The following is a 19,749-nucleotide window of genomic DNA, read 5'->3' on the forward strand; positions in this document are numbered from 1 at the left end:
ATAAAAAGAAAAAGACTTTCATAACACCTTTAATTGATGGATATATGAGAAATACAAATAAAAACAAGCAAGAGAAACAATGATTCAATTACGTAAAATTTTTGGTGTAATCTTTCCAAAAACGCTGTGCTATTGATAATCCTAATTCATGTGTGTGATCATTAGCTTATAAGAATTTAAAGGATGCAACACAGAGATAAAGAAAAGAAGAGTATATCACAGTAAAACCAAGTGTCTCAGTGTTCACTGCAAAGTTTTTCATCCAGTAAAAATTATTTCTGCACCGCTTTAGAGTCATGGATGGATAGTGTGTCTGAAAGTAGATATGGCATGACCCTAACATGTTAGTGACACTGGCTCAGGGGATCCAGTACAGGAAGACAATCCTTTCTACAGAAGTGGTAACCAGGGACCTGACCTTTGAGGAAATTGGAATGTAGGTAATAGGCATTTAAGGAATGCTCACTCCCATACAGGACCTCTTCGCTTTTCTGGACCTTGCTAGTGGCCATGAGGTCTAAGAGGCGAGGAAGAGGATGAAAGGCTATAGTTACTTCTTTCCTTGTGAGTCCTCTTCCTTTAGTAGGATGAATTTAGCAGGTCCTCTTAAGTCTTCTCCTTAAAAACTTCAAGGATCACTCTGACGAACCCAATGCGCTTGGGAGACCTGTCCCAGCATAATTTTTAGAACTGATTTGGACAACTTTATCTTGCAGACTACAACATTAAGGATTGATTCCAATGACAAAAACAAATGGAAGCGGCTTCAAGCTTACTAGTTAAAACTGGTTCTGTAAGCTTTGTTAAAAAACTGTGAACAATATGTATGAATATCAGGTTGAAAAATACTGATTGCGAAATGTGAACAGTATGTTTGCTACCATTAAAGATTTTAAAGAATTGTCCTGCTTACTAATAGGTCTCTTCTAGAAAATAAAAATTGCAGTAGATCGTAATTCAATGTATTTTATAAATTTTAATTATGTGGGTATAAAATTACTTTCCTTTCCTATTGGAAATGATAATCCACCTCCTGTGTGGGGTCAGGTAATTCTCAATGGATTTCAGTAGCAAAGCATTAACATATGAGATAACAATTCTGTATTTGGAAGGGATTCCTATAACACACCCCTTCCAGACACTAATTGGTATTCATTCAGAATCCCATTTTAGGAGATGGAAAACCTTTTCTAAGTCCTAAAACTAGCATTAGTACTTCGGAAACTGTGTTATAACAGAAGCAAAGACTGACTGGAATATTTGTGACTGTTAAAATGCTTAGTACATCTGGCCCCTTTCAACTCTCTCTGACCGGTTGATCGGTCAAAAGTGATGTGCTTACCTTCTGCTGCTCAGTATACAACCAACACTTGGTAGCTACTTGGGCATTCATGAGAGGGAAGCAAAATGCTACCACAATATGTGTGAAGAGAATGCTAAAAAAGAGTGCAATATTCTGGAGTAGGTCTATACCCATACAGCATTGTGTAGATATATATCATTTCATACATAGGAGTGTCTGTAGTCAGATTCCGAATGCCATTTAATTATTTCCAGTGAACAGTGTCGACCCAATGTTTAACATCTAGGAAACTGGGATGGTAACAATCACAGAGAATGCTGACAAGAGAAATACTATGAGATGAAGGACCCCTGTAAATGAGCTGTGTCCGGTGTCAGTCGGAAATGTGAAAGTTGGCTTCGATGTTGTATTTCTTGGAGTAGATGGAGATGGAGCATGACTGGTTGACTCTGAGCCATTGCAAGAAGTTGTTGATGGGTCACTGATGTTGTGAATATAGCCATAATTTACCCAGTAAGATCCCTGAAAGCAGAAAACAAAGTGGAGAGGATTAAGTATCACTATGCACATACATCAGCCATCGGGCATTATCAGTGTCATATATATTGTTTAACATTTTACAATTTCCTTGCAGTGAGGCACACGTAAATGTACAGTCTAGTACACATTGGTGATTGTGGCTATTTACAATTGTGGATCTTCTTAGTTGAACAGATACCTGTGCTTCTCTTTTGAGGCTTAAGTGGGTGACTAGTGAAAATGTCACAGTAAGTCTTAAAACCCAAGCAGACATCCTCAAACAAATGGGCATTCTGGACTGCCTACTACAGATTGTTCAAGACCATGTAAGAAAAACTGTGTTTTTCTCTTGATTGGATGCCCCCTTTAAATGCCACAAGGCATTAGCATCAAGCCATGGATCCTGAAATCAGAAAGGCCATGATATGGTATTAGTGGAGGGCTTTTGTGATCAGCCCTTCTTTATTTCTGGCCTCTTCAAGGATTGCAGAAGCATCACATCTTGCTGTACACCAAATAGAATATTTTTTATAATTCATCAAGGTTCTTACAGTTCTGTAAATACAGAGGCTATGTCACATTCCATTATGAGTTACATTCAGAGAGATTTTGGGTTTCATGGTTTCCTAAATAAGTGAAATTGTGAAGGATGTTACTCAACCCAGTCTTCTACACACCCAAAGCACTATAGTTCTGGGTACAGAGACACATGAGTGACGTCTGAGGAAGAGGGAAATCAAATCAAAAAATTAACTCTAATAGTGAACATGTTATAGTTCTAAAAACATTTTAGCTATCATGGAAAGAAAGAACATCAACCTGGGAATATATTATGTGTCAATCTCCTAGTTATCACATTCATGTAAAATCACAGCCTGGATGCTTGAATATACCCTTTCTATAGTAAACTATCAGAGTTTATTACGGAACCCATCCAGAATTTCCCTGCTTAACAGACATTTAATTTATAAGGATGGTTTATTCCTGTATAACCAATATTGAGTTTGGGACACAAAAGGAAGGGCCTCTGTAGTGTTGAGAAGGGACACAAGAAGGGAGTTAAGAGGTAATGCTCCACGAGCAGAATTGGTGGATATGTCCTCCTCAAGTTATATTGTCAAAAAACAAAGGGATAAACCCTTATGGGAAAGTATAGAAGTGTTCCTCCAGACTATGTGTATCTCCTACAATAGTGGAAAGCACACAGCTTTGTTTAAATACCCCTCACCCACCAAAAGGACCCTTGGTGGCATGCTTCATCATCTGGGTCTTCCCGCCCCGCTGCGGGACTGGGCGTGCTACGACCTATGACCACTTGGGAGCACTGGTTATGAAAAACAATACTATGTGTGGTGTAGGAGTGTGAGTGGAAGGGTCAGAAGTGAGTGAATGGTGAAAAATTAAAAAAATACCTGGCTCAGTGGAAATAATTTATGTTTATGCTCCTTTGAGATGGTAGCGTTAAAAGTGGGGAATGAGATGGAGATACTATGCTTTAATGAGCAGTGTTTCTTGCGTCAACATGATTCAAAGCCCTCCCCTGGCTTCTCATCAGGACCTAAAAGAGATCCCTTCCACACTCAAATCAAAACAACTGTGTATTTACATATAATCCTAACTAAGTGGTGCACATACATTTAAATGCACAGTATACTATACACCAGTAGGTATATTGCTGAATGTTTTTCTTATTTCACCCAGATAATGCCCCATGAGCCTTCAAAACTGGAGGGAAGGGGTACCTATAGTCACACAAATATCAATGTTACCTCCTCACCAGGACTGGCGAGGCTCATTAGTCTGAAAGGCATCAGAATAACAATCAAGTGCTGCTGCCCAATGGTACAATAAATGGCTCTTTTTCATTCCACCGGTGCCACGGCTATTTGTTATTTTGCTGGCTGCAACTCAGCAGGATGCTTCATTTCCGTGGTTCATCAAGGCTGCCCTGCAGGCTTATGGGCTCCTGCTCACGAAGAGACTGTGTTAGTACTAATGACGGGAGACTGACCCACTCCTAATGCAGGACTTACCTAGAAATCACTCGATAATAAGGAAATGAGCATGGGAGACAAGAGGGATATGTTATCACTTCTTGCCACAATGAAAAGATAAATTTTCGATGGTATTAGGGTGACACAATAAAGCAGCATATACTTACTTTTTGCACCTTAAGGAGAATGAAGCATTTTGCCTGGATTGGTACTCATTGAGATGGTGCATTGTGGGACTTTGATACATCTTACAAGTCTGCCTTTGATTTTCTATGATTAAGGCTAATGAGCTGAAAAGCCTCAGAATAACAATCAGGTTCTGCCGCCCAATGGTTCAATAAATGGCTCTTTTTCATTCCACTGGAAGTTATTAAGCTTCTATGCAAATTAAATGATACCTCGTAATGAGAGAGGTGAAAACCGCGAAAAGAAACTGCGACAGAGAGAATCAAGGCAAACACTGAACTTCAGAACTTTTACTCCGTTTGGGCTGAACCAAAGTGAGGAACTGTATGTCCATTAATAAACTGAACTGAATTCATTTTCGTATGAAACTGTTAGAAGCCAAGACAATCACAAAATCACACAATCACATATAATTATTGTCATTAGGATTAGTGCACAATTTTCCTAAATACAACAAATGCATGGCATAAAACAAGCGGTGAGGTAGGAACACAATTAAGTCATTCCTTATAATCAAAATGATAGCCTTGACAAAGCCCTCTAGAGGGCATAATTGTTTTCTTGGGGGGAGACAGAACTCTGTCCAAATAGAAAATCACATGATTTTTCTTAAATCTAAGGTGCATGGAAAGGATGTACGTAATAACAATACGGACAGCACAGTAAAAACAAGGTTGTCCTGTTAAGTACTAAACCTCCCTCTCTAAATGTCTTAATATGACACAGAGAGAAACGGCGCAGTATCAGAGCAAATCGGCAATGGCTTTACTGGAAACTTTTTAAAAAATAAAAGAAATTGGGGAATTCATTCTTTCTGCAAGTGCGATTCTAAATTATCTGAAAGGATGTTTTTATAGTTAGGACCTAGTTTCCATAGGAAATCCGCAACATTCTAACCTGGAATGGTTGGCCTCCTTTCTGGAGGGGCGTACCTTCGAGGTTTGGGAAGGAAACGCAAAATCTCCTCCCCTCCCACTTCACTGCAGGGTGCCCCAGGGCTCATCCCTGAGCCCCACGTTATTTAACGTGTTTATGGCACCCCTGGAGGGTGTGGTGTCTCCGTTTGGCTTCAAGACCATAAGCTATGCGGATGACACCCAGCTAGTAGTGGGTCTGACACAGCTGGAGAAACAGCCTGAGATGCTCCACTCATGCTTGGGAGAGGTGTTTGATTGGATGTCCAGGTCATCGCTCAAATTGAATGGCTCAAAAACTGAGCTGATGATCTTGGGCCAGTTCAAGCTTCGCCCTCTCGCCGAGCAGCTGGCCCAACTGTATGGGCACCCCGCCTGACCCAAAGAAGGAGATCAAGAGCTTGAGGGTCTGGCTGGAGCCGGATTTGTCCTTTAGGACACACGCCAAGAAGACCTCTGGCGTGTGTTATGGAATACTCCGGTCGGCCCGTAAGGTTCTTCCCCTGTTACGAGAACTCTCTCGGAAACTGTTAGTCCAAGGTCTAATCATCTCGCGCCTGGACTACAGTAATGCGCTCTTTCTCGGAGCGCCGGAGTCAACGTTCAAGATCCTGCAACAAGTGCAGAATGCAGCAGCAAGGTTGCTGCTGAACATTCCGGCCAGGCAGTCAGCCAGGCCCGCTTTAAAAGCACTTCACTGGCTCCCTATCCGAGAGAGAGTCACCTTTAAGGCCCTCTGTATTGCCCATAAGAGCATACAGGGGACAGGACCAGCCATCCTGAAGGATATGATCCGGCCTTACAAGCCTACAAGAGCCCTACGCTCTGACAACAAACACCTCCTTCAGACGAAGAGAGTTAGGAGAGCTCGTTCAGGCGGCAGGAGCTTTTCCATCCATACAGCGCGGGCCTGGAACTCCCTCCCACTCTCATTACGTTCTGAACGAAATATTCTCAGGTTCCGGAAACATTTAAAAACCTATCTATTCCCGGTATAACTTTAGCTCTCTTGCTCTGCATGTGCAGCTCGCTTTAGGTCTCTATAAGCGCTGGGATGCTCTTGGGTAACCGTGCGCGGTACAAAATTCGTTATTAATAATATTAATAATAATAACTTTGGCGCCAGTCGACAAATCTTCGTGAAATTCCTAAAGAAAATGGCTAGATCCGCTCCTTCCCTGAAAGTTTTGAGGTGATTCGTGAAGTGGGGGCCGAGAAAAAAGAGGGGTCTCAAAACGTGTTTTCCCCATGCAATTTTCCATAGGACCTTTAAGCGAGGCTACAGCCCGAACTGCTGAACGGAATTACACCAAATCTGGCAAAAAGGTAGTGTTCGGTTCGCAGATTACGGTTTTTGCTAAATGGTGTAAATCCGTTCAGTTGTTCCTGAGAAAATCAAAAGTAAAATCATCGATATATCTATAGACGATGTATCGTATGCGTACACTAAAATGTACAATTATGAGCACGAGCTGCATGCTGATTGGCTGTCAACTGTCTGTCAATACTCCAAACCAGGAAGTGTTGGCAGTCATCTTGTGCCTCAGAAAAAGAAAAGGGGGCAGGGTAGAAACACCCTGACTCTCTAGGCCTGCTTAGGGGGTCCCACAAGGACCCCCCAAGGCAATTTTGTTTTAAATCGCGGGATAAGAGTATGGTACGCGGTGAAAAAGAAACAAACTGAAGTCCGCTTTATTCTTAATTAGCCCCCGGGGGGCCAAATAACGGGGCAATTTTTTTCAAGAACGGGGGGCCCAGAGGGGCACCCTGCCCCGGGGACCACACCCCGGGGCTTTAACTATATGTAAGGGGGGCTCTTGGCTCCCCGCAGCCCCCGGGGCCAGCACCCCCCCCGGGACTTCATTTTATTAATAAAACCTGTGTGGGGGGGCTCTAATTTAGAAAGTAGGGGGGTCCGTGACAGACCCCCCAGCCCCGGGGACTACCAACCCCCAGGGCTTTTCAATGTCTGGAGGGGGGTCACGCGGCCCCCCTCCTGGAGCCCTCAATGGCCCTGGGGACCGCCACCTCCCAGGGCCGGCTCCTGCAGTGTCCCAAGGTGCCTACCCCCAGGGACACTTTTGTTTGCTATGGTAGGGCGGGAGCCTTGTGGCTCCCACTCTACCATAGCAAACTGCTTTCCTATTTGAAAGAGAGAGCAGGAAATAGGAAAGCATATTGCTTTTCATCAGAGAGAGCAGCATGTAAGCTGCTCTCTCTGACGAAAGGCAATACCTGCTCCCGAAGGACGCGGGGTGCCACTGGGACCGTGGGGGCATTGGGGCTCCACCCACGGTCCCCAAACTTATATTTCAGCTCTAGGGGATGGGGTCCGCGGGGACTTAAAAAAATTAGTGATAAAGGCTATTTTTTTTTACGCTACATTTAGCATGCGCGTACCATGCACGTACGTACGATGTCCGGTGCGATGTCTGTAAGTCGTCCCGTAAGCGTACCTAAGCTAGAACAATTAAAATATTTTTCAGATATTTATGAAGTGTATGTGTTTAGATGTTGGGTGGCTCTAAAAAGAGCCCTTGTGTTTATTGGAAGATTTTAGTACCTACACAAGTAAGTAGTGATGATCTCTCCTATAGATGTCTTGCATATTGAAACGCAGATTGTTGTTGTAAATGGACCCCATTTTATAATCTCGGAGAAAATCAGAAACAGATGTATTCACATGTTTCCTGGCTTTCTCAATTTGTGGACAAAATTGATTGGACCAGTTTCAATTCTGCCTTTGGCACATATTAGAATAGACAAAGGTAGTTTGGGGGGAAAGTGACATCAATTCAGTAAAGGTGTGCTTCATAAACATTTCCAGACCTACCCCAGTCAAAGTGACTAGGTCATTGCCACCACAGTGCACAATTATGAGGTCAGGGTGTTGGAGATGCAAAAAGGATTTCACCAATGGCATCAATTGGTGACACTTTAACACTCTCTGTCCAATCCATTTAATGTCTACATTTGGTAAACCTAGGTGTTTGTGGATTCCTTTCTGTTCTGCATACTTTTGACTCCAGAAAATATAGCTGTGTCCCACAATCCACACTCTAAGCATCTTGAAGAGAGGTCTGGATGTGCTTAGGTGGTCTCTGTAAATGAAAGGGCAGTTTGAAGAGTTTTTTTCTAAAATGGTGGATAAGTAGAGTTTTAAAAAAAGGCAAAGAAGTGATTGGTTGTTTGAATACTTTTTAGATAGAAAACTAGGGTGCAGTTTTCTGTTTTTTAAAAGCCTGTTATTTATTGGTTAAGAAAAAGTGATAGAAAAGAACATTACTTAAGATAAGCTGGTATATTGACAAGTCAAGCACACTTGCTGTTTTGATTTGCAAAAATGTATGATGAACTTTTCACCTGTGTGCTCATTTAGGTGTTCTCTGAAGTGTTTCTATGGTAACTGGCAGAATGTGGAGGGTTGTCAGGTTTGTCAGTTGGAAAGGGTTCAAAAGTTCAAGTAATAGAAATGTGTGTTTCGTTTTGATTTAATGTGGGAATAAATGTGATTTGTTTTTTATTTGTCTATGTGTGTAGATTGAGTGTGTAGATTGTCAGGAAAAGTTTTCTATTTGCTGTAGGACTTCCTAGGGTTGTTTAGGGGGTTTCAGAATGATCTCCAAGGTCAAAATCTTTTTTTAAATCACAGAATACGCATATGGTATGCGTACGTGGTGAAAAAGAAAAAAAATCCCGAAGTCTGCTTCATTCTTAATTAGCCCCCGGGGGCAATTTTTTTTTGATAATGGGGGTCCAGAGGAGCCCCCCTGTCCCAGGGACCGCCACCCCCCGGGACTTTAAGTATATGTATGCGGGGGGCTATTCCCCCCCCCCCCCCTGCAGCTCCGGGGACTGTCACCCCCGAGGCTTCTTTTATTTAAAAAACCTGTGTGGGGGTGCTCAAGTCCCCCCACATGCCCCGGGGACCGCCACCTTCCCGGGGTCTGATTTAGAAAACAGGGACAGCCACCCCCGGGACTTTAAGCATATGTATGCTGCTCCGGGGACCGTCACCCTCGGGGCTTCTTTTTAGTTAAAAAACCTGTGTGGGGGGGCTCAAGCCCCCCCCACATGCCCCAGGGACCGCCACCTCCCCGGGGTCTTATTTAGAAAATTGGGGATCCGTTACGGAACCCCAGCCACGGGGACCACCAACCCCTGGGGCCTTTGAATGTTGGGAGGGGCCCCCCTCCTGGAGCCTTTGATGGCCCTGGGGACCGCCACCTCCCAGGGGCACACTTCTGCAGTGTCCCGGGATGCCTACCCCCGGGACACTGCTGTTTGCTGTGGTAGGGCGGGAGCCTCGTGGCTCCCACCCTACCATAGCTACTGCTTTCCTATTTGAAAGAGAGAGCAGGAAAGCTGCTCTCTCTTTCAAATAGGAAAGCATATTGCTTTTCGTCAGAGAGAGCAGCATGTAAGCTGCTCTCTCTGACAAAAGCAATGCTGGATCCCGAAGGAAGGGTGGAGCCGGCTGGGACCGTGGGGGCTTTGGGGCTCCCCCCACAGTCCCCACCGTTATATTTAGCCCCGGGGATGGGGTCCCCGGGGATTATAAAAAATTTGTGATAAAGGCTATTTCTTTTTTTACAGTAGATTTAGCGTACGCGTACCATGCACGTACGTACGAGTGTGTAAGTCGTCCGGTAAGTGTACCTAAGATAGAAAAAAATCAATTAAAAAATATATTTTACAGATATCTATCAAGATTATGTGTTTATATGTTGGTTGGTTCTAATGAGACTTTTTCTTTTTTTTGGTACTTATAAGTAAGTACTTATGCATAGTCTAAACTTGTTGAGGAGCAGTGTTTTATAGAGTGCTGAACTTTTGACCTTTGTGTACAGTTGACTTTTGCATTATTTGTTGGGGGTAGGGTGCAACGTTATATCAGTTGGAAAGGGTTGAAATTTTGAACCAATAGAAATATGTGTTTGGTTTTGAATTAATATGTGTAGGAATTTAATTTGTTATTGCCATGTATATATGTCTAAATTGAGAGGGAACATATGCCATTCTTTGGATTTGCTGCAAAAACTGAAGTAGAGAGATTCTGTATAAGAATATCTGCTGTGTGAGTGGCATTCTTCTTAATCTACAAATCAGTTTGAGAGGTGAGTTGATAACTTGTAAGGAAATGTATGTGGTGCATTTTATTTTTAGTAAAAGTAATGTGTTTATCCTTCTAAAGTTTGTAGAATCATATTCTGAGTTTGTCTGCATTTGGATAGCTATTGTGATTAAATTATTTGGTAAGTTAATGTGTTTAGTGAGTCACCTTTGTGCAATAAAGTGCAGTACTAAAAAATGTAGAATGGGTGTAGTCAATTTTTTAGTTGTAGAGTAGTTAATAGTGTTGCTTGCTTAGAATTAGATTTGTGTTCTAAATCTACAATTTTGCAGTCAGTATACATACACTGCTGCATACACTCTTTGGCAGATTTACAAGCCTCTTGCGCCTCTTTGTTGTTCTATTGTGTAACTTTTTGGATGTAATGTTGACAAAAATAATGCAGCAGATTGGAAATTTATTTGCAAAATGAGTCAGGGTTGTCCACTGAAATTTAGTAGTTATATACATAGAATGTGCGCAGTCCTTAAATGTTTTAGTGTAGTAAATGTGTTTTGGTAAAATTTATGGTCTCATATTTTATGCCTAGTATCACACTAAGCGTCTGTGTACATTAAGGCATTATATTTGCTCTTTTTTCTATAATCTACCCTCTCTCTCCTCACAGTCTACCTCTCTCTGCTTATACTGTCCCCTGTCTTCTGATATTACCCCTCTTTCCTTATTCTCACTTCTCTCTCCTCATAGTGCTCCTTGTCCTTATTGTCCACCCTGTCCTCATATTCCCCTCTCTGTCCTCATTGTCTCCTCTGTCTCCTACTACTCCCCCTTCTTTTGATACTCCCTACTCTGTTCTCTTACTCTTCTCTCTCTCATTATAAATGCCTTTTAACAATTCCCCAGTCAGTATACATACACTGCTGCATAAACTTTTGGGCAGATTTACAAGCCCCTTCCAGACTGGAAATGTATTTGCAAAATGAGTCAGGGTTGTCCACTGAGATGTAGTAGTTATATACATAGAATGTGTGCAGTCAGTTAAATGTTTCAGGGTAGTAAATGTGTTTTGGTAAAATGTATGGTCTCATATTTCATGCCTAGTATCACACTAAGCGTCTGTGTACATTAAGGAAGTATATTTGCTCCTTTTTCTATAATCTCCCCCCGCTCTCCTCACAGTCTACCTCTCTCTGCTTATACTGTCTCCTGTATTCTGATTCACCTTACACTACTAATGTATTCATTCATTCATTTATGAACTACACATTCATTCCGACAAACTTTGACACACTAACATAGAAATATAGTTCTTTCTTTGACCAGTGAAGGTAAATCTAAAAAGAACAGTTTTTTTTGTCTTTTTAGTTTTCTATTTTTTTCGATTTTTTCAAAAAGTGTTTTTTTTTTTAAACCAAAAAAATAGAACTGGAAACAAAAAAACTGTGGAACAGGAGCAAAAAAGTAAAAATAAAAATGTTTTGGACAACGGTGGTCTTCTTTCCTCTTCGCAATGAGGTCAATAGACTGCTCACCGTAACAAAGTAATTTGTTGCAATATTTACAATGAAATTTCCGATCCGCAAACTGTGGCACAATAAAAAATATACTGGAACCCAAAAAGTGTCCAACAGGAACAAAAGAATGAAGAAAAAAAACTTAATGTCGAGGACAACGACACTCCCGCTTCTTGCGTCTTATGAGGTCAATTGACTGTTCCCCATAACTCAAAAGTTCATCGCAATAAATGCATAGAATTTTTAGTTCTACGAAATCAGGTTCAATCTGAGGGTGTGGACTGCTTCCCGAAGGTGGTGGTGGTGCATTCGATGTACTTGGCACAGCAGCAGGTGGGAATAATACAGAAGAACGGGAAAGGTGCCCTTAACTAGTACTAGTGGCCCAAATGGGGTCCTATATTACAAAATAGCAGTGCAGAACTCACCAAGACTAGAAGCAAATCAGACTGTCCAAAACCAACTCATTATAAGACAAAGTGCATTTTATTATTTCATATCTTTTTATTTATAAATATGTGTTCATTTATAGCAAAGAAAAAAAACATAACTGTCATAGAATACACATAGCAGTCCCATAGCGGTTATGACAATCAAATTAAACACCCATTTGTCCCAAAACACATACAAACCAATTCATATCACTCCATGATATCCACAGTTATTCAATACATCCGAAAAGTTCGCACCCATTCATAAATTCGTCATTTGTCAACAGCATATCGTGCAACGGTAGCCAGATCTTCGTTGGTGAGTTGTGTCCCGGAGGAATCACCCCAAGGGACTCGGGAGACTCTGAGAATACATTTCGGGACCGCCTTTAGGCGCCAACGCGCGTTTCGGTGCTCGGCCAGTTTTGGGGCCACACCTACATCAGGGCACACAGCAAAAAGGACAAACAGGTGCACAACCGCAAATAATATGAGGTGCAAAACACAAGGTATTAAATCAAGAGCGATTCCACAAACAGTCAATCCGTGGTGTAGGACAAAATATGAGTGCACATCCAGGTTCGCTCGCTCCAGGGAGACCGGTGACCACAAAGCCAAAGATAGAAGAGAACTAGGCGAAAAGTCAAGTGAATGATATCCTGTAGTCAAGAAGGTGTCCAAGAGTCCGGGATGGAACATAGAATGGTGGAAGTCTTCACGTCCAAAAGTGCGGCTCAGTTCGAATCAACCTGAGACTTGATTGCTCAGGGCTTGTTTTCTCAGAGGGGCACACATGCACGACGTAAAGTGTCCATAGACCTCTGATGGAGAAGAGTTCTCCTAGAATCGTCTCTCGGTCGCCACAGCAATCCAACGTAACGTGTGGCGGGAGTAGCCAAACAGCAGCAGGTGGGTTCTCTTGCAACCTCCGTGTTGCAGCTCTTGCAAAGTTGTTGGTGTGCAAGTTTTTCACGTGTCGCACCATACTCGCTGTGCCAAATGAGTATTTTTTTGATGGCTTGCCCCTGGAAAGAGTTGTTTGGCATATTTTGCAGGCTAATAGCAGATCATTACACTTTTTTTCCCCTTCAGGGAAAATAAAAAACTTCTAAATCAGTGCTTCTTTTTTCTTCTTCTGAGGCTCCTCAGGAATGAATTCTGCCTCAGATGAATAGCTGGAAGATTATTCCATAGGTGTTGTCATGGTGATCTTCCTTCTATTTTGATTCCCAGAAGAGATGCTTCTTCTTAAAAGGTCAAAGTAGAATGATAAAAATGGGAGGGGTCTTTCAAAAGTTGGAATAGGAAGAGTTATGAACCAATCAAATCTCTTCTTTTAGAGTCACATGGCTTTGCGTATGCCTACGGTGCGCTTACGCTGCTCTTACGCTGCGAGTACATATGAGGTACGGCCGCGATTTGCGTAATTGCTTTTCAAAGTAATATACGCTTATTAAAAGTTTAAAAAATATATTTTTATGGGACGCCGTACATGACGTCACGGCGGAAGCGTTGATGCGACGCGTAACGTCAAAGCGCATCCGTAACGTATGCGCGGGTACGCGCACAGTACGATTTACCGTATAAAGTATGGTGCGATCACCTTACGCTTACGGTACGATCATCCAAAAAAAAACAATGAGAAAAGAATTATATAGAAATTAATTTTAATATATTGGAAAACAAAATCAATTAATAAAGAAATATTTTTGAATGTAGTTTTGTTCATATTTTACGTAAAAAATATGAAATATAACTTAAAAAATTTGGGAAATTAGTATAAAAAGAAAGAAATATAATAATCAATACATTTAAAAATTATGATTTACAAAACCTTTGAAATTCACTGAAAAAAACATAAGTTTTACACACGTTATGGTTAGGAATTAGCATTTAAAAATCCTTGCAAATTCACTGAAAAAACCATAGGTTTCAGCCACGTTATAGTTAGGAATTAGCATTTAAAAACCTTAGACATTCACTGAAAAAAAACATAGGTTTCACACAAGTTATTGTTAGCTGGACATTTCACTCATACGAAACCAATGAAATTCCCCCGTTATAGTTAGTTCAGCTAACTATAACTCACGCGCCCGCAATGCACTGCTGATGACGTCACATATTACATCACTCATGACATGGTCAGTGACATCACTGATGACATCACTGATGACATCTCAAATGACAGGAGGTGGATACATTAGATCATTGAGGCACCAGACCCGGCTACTTTTCTTGCCTCTTTCTGCACCTCTGTTGCTTCTTTCTGCACTTCTCTTGCTTCTTTCTGCACTTGTCTTGCTTCTTTCTGCACACCTCTTGCCTCTTTCTGTACCCTTGTTCCTTCTTTCTGTACTTCTCCTCCCTCTTTCTGTACTTCGCTTTCTTCTTTCTGCATCCCGCTTGCCTCTTTCTGTACCTCAATTGCCTCTTCCTGCACCTGTCTTGCCTCTCTCTGCATCTCACTTGCCTCATCCTTTTGTCTGCAACTTAGTTGTTTCTTCCTGCAGCTCTCTTGTCTGTTTCATAACTTTTCAAGATTCTTTCTGCGCCTCTATTGCTTCTTTCAGCACTTCTATTGCCTCTTTCTGAACCTCTCTACCTTCTTTCTGCACCTCTCTTACCTCTTCCTGTACCCCATTCATTCTTTCTGAAAGTCTCTTGCCTGTTTCTGCACCTCTCTTACCTCGTTCTGCACTTCTTTTGCTTCTTTATGCACCTGTGTTGCTTCTTTCTGCACCCTGTTCCTTCTTTTTGCACCTCTCCTGTCTATTTCTGTAACTCTATTGCCTCTTTCTTTACTTCTCTTGCCTCTTTCTGTGCCTCTGTTGCTTCTTTCTGCACTTCTATTGCTTCGTTCTGCACCTGTCTTGCTTCTTTCTGCACCCCTCTTGCTTCTTTCTGTACTCCTGTTCCCTCTTTCTGCATGTCTAATCCCTCTATCTGCACTTCCCTTTCCTATTTCTGCATCCCTCTTGTCACTTTCTGTACCTCTCTTGCCTCTTTCTGCACCTCTCTTGCCTCTTTCCAGACCTCTGATGGTTCTTTCTGTACTTTTCTGGCCTCTTTCTGCACCCCTCCTACCTCTTTTTGTACCTATGTTGCTTCTTTCTGCACCTCTCTTTCATCTTTCTGCACCTTTGTTGGTTCTTTCTACACTTCTCTTGCCTCTTTCTGCTGTTCACACAGGAGGTCAGTTAACTGACGCTCGGAGTCACTCTGGATAGCCTCGGTTCAGTCAGCAGGCAAGACAGCCCCTCTTCCTCAGACAGTAGGGCAGTCCTTGTTCTGAATTTTCCACAGAGTTCTGATGTGGGGTCTAAGACTGCCACCTTTTATCACTGCTGCCATCTAATGTGTGGGGGCAACCCCTAGCCCATACTCTTACTAGTTCTGACCAGTCCCTTGCCCTTCTTTGGCTGTCCTTCTGACTGCCTCTGGTTATAAAAGCAAGTACAGGTCTGATGTCAGGGTCCTTTGTGTGTTCTGTATGCATGGCTACTTGAAATGTAATCAGGGCTGGGTACAACTCTTCTCCCTGCCATCATCCAAGGATGGACCATCCTGTCTACAACTAAGCCCCTTTTGTCCCCATATCTGGAAGGAATCAACAACTAACTAAAGGAGAGACAGTCGCAGACATGTGACCCTGGCTAGTGGCAGAAAGGCAACGTCTTGTTGGTGAGCAACGAGAAGATTGTCTGTTTTGCCGCTCGGCCAGGGAGGAAATCCTTTAAATGGCAAATTGCAAGCAACACATTAGAGCAGACCTCCACGTACAAATACTTGGGAGTTGTAATCGATGACAGGTGGTCGCTGAAAGATCATCAGTCTTACAGAAAGGCACAGGCTATCAAACTACGCCTCGCCCTAAACTTGTTAAAAAGAAAAATTAATTGTCCATCCAATTCGCATTTGTTGAAGATAATATCTGCAAAATTTCTCCCATCTCTCACGTATGGATCGGAGTTGTATAAGGGAAAAGATGCTAACTTTTTGAACACCCAACAATCAGAGTTGTTCAAATACATCTTTCATAGTCCGAGGTTCGTATCTCAATCCCAGATCCGCTTGGAATTCGGTCTACTAAACCAGCACCAAATCAGACAAGCAGCCATATTAAAAACATGCTGGAAACTAAGAGCTGCTGAAGAGGACACCCTTATGGGCCTTTGTTGGACTGAGATAAATAACCAGAAAAAGACAAAAAACTCATGGAAAATGGTATGGGAGAACGCCGTCTCGAGCCTTAATATGGAAAAGGCGTGGAACACAAATCAATCATTTGTGGCGTTTAAAAAAGAGACTAACGCAGCAGCAAAGCAAATATCATGGACAGCAGATAAAGCTGCCACAGCAAATAAAAACATGGATGGACTGTGTTGGGCACATATGGGAAGCCAGAGCCACAACCATATTTAGTCAACCATATATCCCCAGCTGCTCAAAAAATACTTTTAAAATTACGGCTGGTAACCACCATATTAAAAAATCACACACCTGCATGGAAGCAAACATGGCCGACACCCTTCTGTAGACTATGTGGGGAAATGGAAGAATCCTTGATGCACATATTGTGTATTTGCCCATCTTTAACAAATCTGAGACGTTATTACCTACTTCATGTTTTTCGTCTTTCTCAAATTAGATCATGCCGCCCGGCCGTCATGCTGGCCCTGAACAGCTACAAACTGCAGACAGCTTGTAGGGCCACTAGATTTTGCCAAAAGGCACTTCAGTTAATCATGAACACTGAGATAAAGGACGGCAAAGGTCCAAATCCGACTGTGCGAAGTGCAAGTACAACTGCAAAATCACTATGTACACAGACATTTTAGAAAGTTTCTCTATTTTAATGTATCTCTATTTTGTACACTTTAACTTTAAAGTACAAGTTGCTTTTTTATATGAACAATATTGTAAAGGTTTTAATTAACTATATACAATAAAAATTTACTTACTTACTTACTGGTTGGTGAGCACCAGTGAGGAAATGTAACCTCCTGGGAAGATTTCTCAAGGCGGACAGATTTTGCAATGCAAGAGGTCACGTATGCTCAGGATCCCTCGTGTTCAGAAACCTTCCGTTGAGAAAGCTGAATGACGTCACAAAATCTACCTGAGCAGCAGAAAGAAAGCAGCATCCTCTTGTGTTGTGCATGGTGCCATTTGTGATGATTTTCCAACATGGGACACTTACCCAGTGCTGAAAATCACAGCAAACAGCATGCCCCTAATGACCTCCGCCGCTTGCAGAACTCTGCATAGCACAGAAAAGTTTTTTTGTCCCTTATACAGATCTCCTCCCAGGCTAAGGTCCGGAAAGAAAGTGAGTGCCTGCAGACATGACTATCTACTGTCCTCCTGAAGGGCATCTCGAGTAGGTGTGGCACAGGCAGGGTCCTGGAATAAATACTTTTGATGAGACGCTTGGTGGTATCACCAGCAGCAAAAGCCAAGCTGGTGAGCCTAAAAAAACAACCTAGGTGTGTGGAGCAGAAAGCTTTAATGCGCCTGCACCCATGGGAGAAGCAAAGGCTGCTCTGCACATGTGCCAATACTCGGTTACAAGTTAATTCCAATGAAAACTGGGTTTTAAGAGTCACACATCAATGATAAAATAGGAGTTAATAAAACATGGCCTGAAGGAGAATGAATATGCATTGTAAAGAATCATGCCTGTCTAATACCATTGCATTTGGGAAATGTCAGACACATACCGGCATTTCAGAGTCAGGTTGTTCTCAACAGTCATATGTAAGGGTCATCATTTTACAAATAAAACATGTTCATGTCACAGAAATAAACCACAACATATGCTGATTCAATGAAGAATGACAAACATTAGCTTATCCTGTACAGATAAAGCAGTTTGCCAATTTTCTTCAAATGAACACTGAGACAAGCAGCATGTAATTCCTACCATGCCAAGCACCAAACGTTCCCAATTCACCAGCCTTGAAGTGTAGTGACTGCAATTGGTAGAGCATCGAACATAACAGACTCACTGCATTAATCCCTGAGTTCAGGAAGTAAAACCCTCTATAAATAATTTAACATATAACAGCTCAAACTTTGCAGTTCTACATCAACAGTTTAATATATTCTCATGCACAAATATATTTTTGTATTCTTTATATGGCAATAGAAAACAACTTACATTAGAATGAAACACTAGATTATACTGAAGTGTGTCCTTTGTTGCCTTTTGCACCAATGCTATATTATTAGGGGTCCAGGGTATTGAGTTCAAATCACTGGAATTCCTGTAAAGAAAAGACAGATTGGTTAAAAAGGCTATTTGGTTTCCTATATCACTTTTATTAGGAATCCCCAAATGATGGTAAAATGAACTACCAGGAGCTTTCAAACAAAGTTGCCAACTAGAGGCTCAGTGCCCTGAAGTCCTACACGTGGTGGTGTATCTCTTCAACAAGGCTACCTGCTCACATCAAAGATGGACCACCCCTCTAAAACTATCTTCACAATATGGAGGTCACTGAGAGGTGGGCAGAGGCAGCGCCCCCTCCCTCTGACGTGCTCTTTGTTACCTCAGAGTCTGCCCCCATGCCCCTGGTTTAAGGGGTCACAAAGACAGAAGAAGGACTCTATCCAGGGCTCGACCACTTGCTACCCCTGATGAAGCAAAAGTGGCCAAGCCTGTAATGTCACTGGTGGTCAAATATATCATTTCCACTATCCCTGGTGATTTATAATGTGGCAAACAGCCTGGAAGTGCTATTCCCCCATTCATGGCTTTTGGACCTGTAACACTACTTTAACCATAGATTTGTCCAAAATATGTACTTCTTTGTTCAATCCCTCTAAGCACATCCACTGCCTCACCTGCTCATTTATTTTAGTTAAAGTAAAAACAGGTTGGTCCACTAATTGCTTCAAATATTTCTATATGACCTTTAGATACAAGCAGCAGCACCCACTATATGGCTTCATCATAAACATCATTATGAACAGACAAGTGGGATATTGAACTGGAGGACACTACAGGCATCTTTTAGAGTCAATGAGTGTAACAAATTCTTGAAAAAGTAGCATCTCCTGATTAGGAGACATCTCCCTGAGCACTGCTTGAAACCCGCATTGGCGGAATGTATAAGGTTTGTTGTCAATTTATACACATAATGTAGACTCAAATACTCGTGATGAGCTTGAGAAGATTTTAATCATAGTTCGATATTCAATTTTTCATATCAATGATAAGGGCTTAAATGAAAATGTCTCAAATTTCAGTCATCTCTCCAGATGCATTTCAGGCAATATCAGCCCTTCATCAGGGTATCAGGGTATAAAATCTACAAAGGAATCAGCAATGTTGTTTTGAGAAAACCAAACCATAGGATTTACATGCTTTCACCTCTATCCGGGTGAATGATATGGTTTGGATCACGGTATGTGCCTGAAACTCTAAAGCACAAAACAGAATCTGATGTGCATTGTTAACCGAGCAAACTAAAGAACTGTATAACAAATTAGAGTCATTAAGTCAGTGTACCTTTGTGCTGCTTAAAATACTATGTGAAATGGAACAAGTGTGTATGCATGGGCAAAGGGGCTTGTTTAATAAATATGAAAAGGTAGGCTGGTATGCCTATAGCATTGGCCAGCACAGTGAAAAGTGAGTGTGTTGTTGAAGGCACCGTACCCAAGATCAACAATTAATACAATAAGTGTGCAACATTGTCTAACATGAGTGCAGAAAAGCTAACAGTGACCGAATCTAGATTCGAATACACACGCAGTGCCAAAAAGATATTGTGGCATGCAAGTAATTTAACTTACGTAAATGAAATTGT

General features: G+C 41.8%; 1 protein-coding gene across 1 annotated transcript in view; it reads right to left on the reverse strand.

Moving 5' to 3' along the window:
• Positions 1 to 1,226: 1,226 nt before the first annotated feature.
• The window catches only part of LOC144767802 (putative DBH-like monooxygenase protein 2), a 169,779-nt gene continuing 151,256 nt past the window's right edge, over positions 1,227 to 19,749 (reverse strand). The window contains exons 12-13 of the mRNA XM_078651180.1: positions 18,096 to 18,201; positions 1,227 to 1,825 (exon numbers count right to left, since the gene is read on the reverse strand). Coding sequence (XP_078507306.1) covers positions 1,586 to 1,825; positions 18,096 to 18,201 — 346 coding nt within the window. The 3' untranslated portion in view covers positions 1,227 to 1,585. The remainder of the gene's footprint in view (positions 1,826 to 18,095; positions 18,202 to 19,749) is intronic.

The sequence above is a fragment of the Lissotriton helveticus genome, chromosome 7, assembly GCF_964261635.1.
Source record: "Lissotriton helveticus chromosome 7, aLisHel1.1, whole genome shotgun sequence".
NCBI lineage: Eukaryota > Metazoa > Chordata > Amphibia > Caudata > Salamandridae > Lissotriton > Lissotriton helveticus.